This window comes from Halyomorpha halys, unplaced genomic scaffold (genome assembly GCF_000696795.3).
Source record: "Halyomorpha halys isolate HHAL.00 unplaced genomic scaffold, Hhal_1.1 Scaffold637.1, whole genome shotgun sequence".
In the NCBI taxonomy this organism is placed as follows: Eukaryota; Metazoa; Arthropoda; class Insecta; order Hemiptera; family Pentatomidae; genus Halyomorpha; species Halyomorpha halys.
The window spans coordinates 206,653-213,773 of record NW_027115727.1 but is presented as its reverse complement, the minus strand read 5'-3'; the positions used below and the strand labels follow the sequence as shown (position 1 = coordinate 213,773).

General features: G+C 26.3%; 1 protein-coding gene across 1 annotated transcript in view; it reads left to right on the top strand.

The window, feature by feature from the left end:
- Positions 1-889: 889 nt before the first annotated feature.
- Positions 890-7,121, top strand: part of LOC106684976 (ETS translocation variant 5) — a 42,262-nt gene continuing 36,030 nt past the window's right edge. Inside the window, exon 1 of the mRNA XM_014427378.2 lies at positions 890-948. Coding sequence (XP_014282864.1) covers positions 890-948 — 59 coding nt within the window. The remainder of the gene's footprint in view (positions 949-7,121) is intronic.

Here is a 7,121-nt window from a genome sequence, read left to right as displayed (position 1 = left end):
CTGTCCCTTTCCTTGTATAACAACCGATTAATGGTACTTTCTTTCACGGAGAAAAGTGGTTTTGCACACCTCCCGGACATTCTTATTATTACTTTAACCATCAGTAAATGTTTACAATATAATATTGACCAAATTTATAAAAGTACTAGTTATAAGATAAACTAGTGGTTATAATAAAGTTAGTAATAGTTAAAATAAAGTAGTAGTTATGAAATAAATTTATAAAAGTAGGGGTGCCTCAGTGGCAAGATACTACTAACTCTAAGATTTATTTATTTATTAATTTTAGATTAAATCAATTCGTTTTAATTTTATAGGTGAAGCTTTTCTTTTTGAGAAAATTCAACATTTAAAAATTTTTTTTACCTAAAAAACTGAATTTTTACTGTACCCCACGTCAACAATAATAATCTAGTTTTGTGACTCGGCTAGCTATTGACTAACTTCTGATATTGGTCATTAAAAAAGGCTTTCTATATTTTGGTAAATGTTTAATATAAAAAATAAAAAGGACAATTCTGTCCCTCGTTAAACGTAATATACATATGAATAATTTATCGTAACTGAATATGACGGATATGGTCAGGGGTGTGGTAAAGAAAAAATAAAAGATAGTTATAAATTATTTATTTTCCGACGTTTTACACCGACTTTTTTGTGCAGTGCTAAAAAAGATACAAAACCACTAAAAATATATAGACAATGTAGGATAATAAGATGGCTATAAAGTAAACTAAGGTAATTTCATATTATTATTAAAGGACCATTATTTTATTTTTTAATTGTTAGTTATTTTTTCGATAACTATAATTGTATTGGTTTTTGACACATTTATTTACCAATTATTAAATAATAATTTAGATTCTTCGTTGCAGGGGAAGTATGCGGCATGAAAAGTGAACAAAGTAGTCCATGCTGCTCTTACCCTTCCGCCTACTCTAACCAAAGGTAAGTTTTAACTTGGAAAATAATACACTTGAGAACTCCTTAGAATTATGTTTTTATGCTTCTATAATAAAACCTTCTTTTTTCGCATGTTTAAATTAAAAAAATATTTCCAACAACACATGAAAATTTGAAAAATAAAAAAAAAATAATCGGCCCATGAATCAGGAATTAGATTCGTATTTTAATAAAGAATACTTCAAAATTTTCATTATTCTTTATCTTTAAAAACTTTATCTGCATGAGTCATTCTTGAAAATTTTTATTGTTCTTTATCTATAAAAACTTTATCTATGAGTCATTGTTATCTGCTTTATGTTTCTTAAACTTTTTAGTAAGCTTTTTGTGATTAGATAGATAGAAGCGTTTATTATTATTTTTCTTTTATATAATATTATTTTGAAATTACTAAACAAATTTTCAACAATGAATATTTGTTCGTTTGTCGATGTGTTCGTTTAAACATACCATATAAACATAAACTTACTAAGCTTTTAAATTCGAATTTTCAAATATATAAAGTCTTACATAAATTACTTTTCTATCTGTCAGTTTATCCTAAATTGTATTCTATATTATATTCTTTTACCAATTCATTGTTATAGTTACAACTTGTTTTTTTGAATAAATATATTAATTTTTACAATCTGGCTCGTTCAGAATTTTCACAGTTTCAAAATATGTAGTTATTTCCTAAAAAGACACATCCTTCAGTGTATTCATGTTACACTGAGTAGTTTCCCCGTTTATCATGCCGCGGTTGGTAATTTAGATTTAGGAGATCACATCTGACTTTAGTCGAATAAGGTAGATATTATACTCTTTCTCCTGAGAATAACCACTGCTGTTGTCTAATTTAGGGAGCATTATCAAGAAATTCTATAATTTTTTTTATCATTATTTCACTACAAAATACCTTGTAGTTTTTGATCTTCCCGTAATTATGACCCGCGTCAGTTTATTGCTTGCACAACGGAATGAAAGATAAACAGTTTTTGTTGCATAAGCACTTTTTGTGTTTAAAATTTGTTGTTTATTAAAAATATTTTAATTTATTTAGTACAAATTTGTATTAGATTTATAGGCATAAATATTTTTAAGTCAAAATGCCAACTATTGATCACGTATAATTCATGTTTTTGTTTCGTCCAGACACCAGTTGATAAAATAAGCACGATGAATGTTGTTTGAGCAGAAAATAATATTAATTATGAACAATAATGATTTTTGTAAAATTATTTTTCTACATTTGATGTTTCTGATTTTCTATTAAACTTGTAAATATGTATATAAACAGTAATTGTTTATTTTTGTTAATTATTTTTAGTTTATTTCTTTTTATTTTATTTTATTAATCACCTAATAATTTATAAAATTATTGTATGGTCTTGTTTTATCTGTTTTATTTTACATATTCTGTTAATTACTGTATTTTAAAAATGTTTTCTTTTCTGACTTATTATTTTATATTTTATGATGTTTTATAATTCCATTTTTATTTTAAAAATTTTGTATTATACTCTAAAGCTCTAAAGCCACTTCTCGATGCCTGTAATAATATTATGATGGGACTAGTCCCAGAATAAGTAAGGATTATTATAAATAAATATTATTATTAATGTGCCCTGATTTTATAGATCAGCCTGCAATAAGCATATTAAATCAATAACATGGTAATGATTCCTATTTCATATTTTAAATAAACGATAAAAATGACCACTTTAGGAAAAACTTTATATACTTACTTACTATATTTATACATATACAGTTATACTTACCTTCTTAGACCAATTTGGACTTACGGTTCTCTAATTTACGGATATAAAAAAAAAACTAACTAACTGAAACTGCAACAATTTAAATCAAAATTACATAGACTGATCAGTAGCGCTCCGACCTATATCAGAAGAACTAACAAGAACTTACATAAAGACTTACTAACTCCCTCCGTACAAACAACCATTAAATCATATAAATGGTTCAACGACAAACTTCCAATACACTCTAACCCTCTAATTCAACGACTATCAACATAAGATTTTCCAGATACAAGATGACGTTTACGAAGGAGCAGAAATAGGGACCTCTTAAATTGATTTTTAAATTTCAATTTTAATGGAGAGGTATTCTTGTATTAGCTAACCTTCATCCCTTTATGACATTGTTTTCTATATATCTCATTTGCTGGTTTTAAAATATTATTTACAGTTGTGATAATACATTAAAAAAAAAAAGTAAAGCTTAGTAAAATGCGTAGTTTTATTTCTCCGCAGCAGGACCTAATTACTCCAATTTCATTTTTATTTTATCGCAGCATTTTTTTTTTCTTTCTGGCTTCTATCGCGTTTTTGAACCACTTCCGTATCCTTGGCACACCAAAGGCTCAAAGAAATGTTCTCTCTTTTCATACACCACAACGACTCTAGGACACACTCATTTTTCCAAAACGTCAATGCATACATAAGCACACAAAACATGCACACATATATTTATACATATTTTATTGCAAAATTGGTGCAAGTCAAAGCAAGTTAAATTTCTGATATATTCAACGCTCCGGGGAATTTCTATAAAGGTTTTAGTAAGGAATTAAAAGATTCCTTGTTATAACTAGTCAACAAGTATATCCAAAAATTTAAAAATATTTAATGTTAATACACTTTCTAATTAGTTAATAAATCATTTATTTATGGAAATAAGTTGTGTTGAAAACAGAATGACTTACACTAGTTTGGTTTTGACTCATGTATGTATTTCAACATGTTGTTCATGATAATTTAAATAAAAAAATAAACAGTATTTTTCCATGGGAAAGAGCAGTGCTCAGAAATAATAAAATAAAAACAATCTCAAACAATAAATGCCCAGTAATAAACAATTTGTATTATCTGTCGTCAACCTCTTGTACTTTGGGTATCAATATATTAAAATCAATTGAAAATTTCAAATTATAACACAAAGCTCCCTGAGTTTTATTCATATTTATTATTATTATTGTTTTATGTTTTTTTTTTAAGTGTAAATATTTCTTTTTTTCAAGAATTGGTTCGACAGTCAACCAAATTGAAAAAAAGTAACTAAAGGCGCAACGTTATCTGTATTTTTTAATTTAAATTCTTATAAGAACAAATCAATTATTAATTAGCTAAAATTATCAAAATCAAAAAAGTAATTTTGATTTTAATGCGTGTTTTTTTCCTAAATATTTTTACCCAATGTGTAACCTCTTTTAACTGTTGGTGTAGTCACAGCTTGATGTTGCAGTGTTCATGTTATCCCGATCATCTCATACAAATTAATCTTTTGATCAGCCTGGAACTATCTTTATAACGATAACTATAACTTAAAATGAGTACTACTTGTGGGAGAAAACGAATAAATCAGATTTTTTGACGTTTTTTAGTTTAAGTGCATTTTAATTGCTGTTTTAAAAACATTATCTTTCCAGATAATTCAAATTCATTTGCTTCATTTTGAAAGCGAAAATGATGGAGTGATGAAATAAATATATAATGAATCCATTTTTAAGAAGGGGAAAAACTCGTACCAATTAAGGGAGGGTAGTAAGCCCCCAGCAAACTAATCCCTTGTAAACTGAGCTTCAATTATTAAATATGATGAATTCATAGCAGTAATTTAAACCTGGCTCGCTCTGCGGTAGAATGCATTAACAAATTCAAACGCTTTTGTCAATAAAATTAAATAGTTCCAAAATAATAGTGATCAAATCGTTATCCGTCTTTTTCAAATATTTTTTTAAGATCCATTTATTAAGATTTCGATTAAATAAATTTTGTTCATCTTTTGATCGTTCTTTACTTTTTTAATAATTAAATAAAACATTGTTGTCATGAAGATAGTCAAACCACCTATCTACCTCAAATAATCATTATCAATGGTTCAATTATGAGTTATCGCCAATTCTTGACACCTTCCTAAATTTTAAAATATATCTTCCATTTTGAAATCAATTATGCCATAAATTGCATTTTGTTGTATTAAATAATAATGTAATTAAATGCAGTATAGTATCTCAGGAATTAATTAATGTACTGATATCTATTAACACTCAAATTGAAGGTAGATATATGTATTATAAAGTAGTTTCTAATGATTATCTACGTAGGAGTAGCAGTTTTTATATTTGCCGAAATATTGATTTCTGTTTTTTAGGAAACAAAATCTTCGTTTTCGAAAAAATGTATCTCTGGAACTATTGAATACAAAGAATTACTCGTTAGGTCTCAATTTTCAGCAAAATGGAGCACTGTGTAATAATTTAATGCTTTTCATTTTTGGCAACAATTTCGTTATTTATTCATATTTTTTTAACCCTTAAGATTTTTAAAACAAATTTATGGTGGCAAAAAAAAAAAAAAATGAATAAGCATTACTAGACTTTGAGTATATTAACAAGGTACCAACAACGAACACAAAAATTCATTGTTCGTGGGAATCAATGGCACCTTTCACTTGTTTTCCTTATACTTATCTCCTCTACATTTAATGTTGACTTCATGAAAACAGGAATGAGAGCTTATGATATTTATTAATATTGATATTTTCCGTATAAAATATAGCATAAGATCCTAGCAAGTTAACATTATGCTGTATAAAGTGGTTTATTGCTTGACAAATCGCTGAATTTTAGTAGAACACTCACTAACTTCCTTTGTTGAAGTTTAAGTTTGAAAAATACTGTTTTGAATTAGCGACCGAATATTTCTCTTATCGTTTCTTTAGATTTATTTATTCATTACACAGACTGTTTTAAGAAATTATGAAGCGGCTTACCAGTGATGTGTCTTGGATATTGCACTTTACTTATAATTTATAACAACAAGGTTGAATTAATGAAATAAAAAAATAAAATTTTAACAAAAAAGTAACTAAACAAAATCTTTAAAACTCAACAAGATATGCTGAACTGAATTAAATAGTCCGAGAGGCATGATCAAATAATCTGAGCTTGCTTGGCTTCAATTGGATTAGATTGGATAATATTTAAGAAAAGTGAAGAATAGATAGTTAAAATTTGGCTGTACCTTGAAGTAAGGGGTTCTTAAGCAAAAATGTTTGAAAATACAATGGTAAAAATTTTACAACTTCCTAAGGATCAGTAGCCCTAATATAGCAGATTTTTTAAAATTAGTATATTGCCAATAACTTCTTAAGTATTGCAATTATTTTAAATATCATTAGAACTACTTAATAGTGCATATAATTAACTTCTAATTGATCCTTCATAGGGTTCTTTATGTTGAATAATTTCTACAGTTTTTCCAAAACAAATATTATTTTTCCAAAAATAAATAAAATTATTTTATGAATTAATTTTGGAAAATTTTATGAAAACTACTATTTTTAGGAGAATGATCATTCTGAACTACTTTAATAAACTATAAAGTAAGTGAATGAAACTTGGATTTTCCACCCCTTTCAAAGGCTACAAATTCTGGCTGAAATGTTGGCACTAATAAATAAGTTTTTAATTATTTGTATTGTTCACTGTTCACACCCCCAACCATCTTCTCATATATTATTATTTTTATTCCTATCTGATCTCTTTGTCACTGTGTTGTTTATTTTTTTATCAATGCTATCTTTTGGTTTGAAGTAATGTTTAATCAATTTTTTATTGATTGTTTGTTTCTATTAACCATGGATTATTGTGTCCATTATCATATTATAGTTTAAATTATCATTATATCCACTATTATCATCCATATATATGGTTTTATTCCATGATTTATTTATTTATTATTTCTGAAGGATACTAATTATTGCTCATTGTTTTATAAACCTTATATTTTATTCCCAATAAGTTTTGTTTATTGGTTAATCTAATTGACCTATAGATAAAATTGTAAGCTGTGTTGATAATCTATTTAATATTATGATTGCGATAATAATCAAAAGTTCTATTGCTTGTTATGACTCTTTTTGTTTATTGTCATAAAATAATATTGTCTTTGTTTATATTGATGCCTAGAATCCTTATTTTTTAAATATATTTATACTTCAAAAGTGAATCTTAGGTTGGACTTAGAATTTAATATTTGTAAAAATTATTGGACAATCCCATATGTCAATGAATTTTAAAATGTTGTCTACATATTTAATATTCAAACATTATTGTTTTTTATAATTTTTAACAGCTGAGGGCAAAATATTGT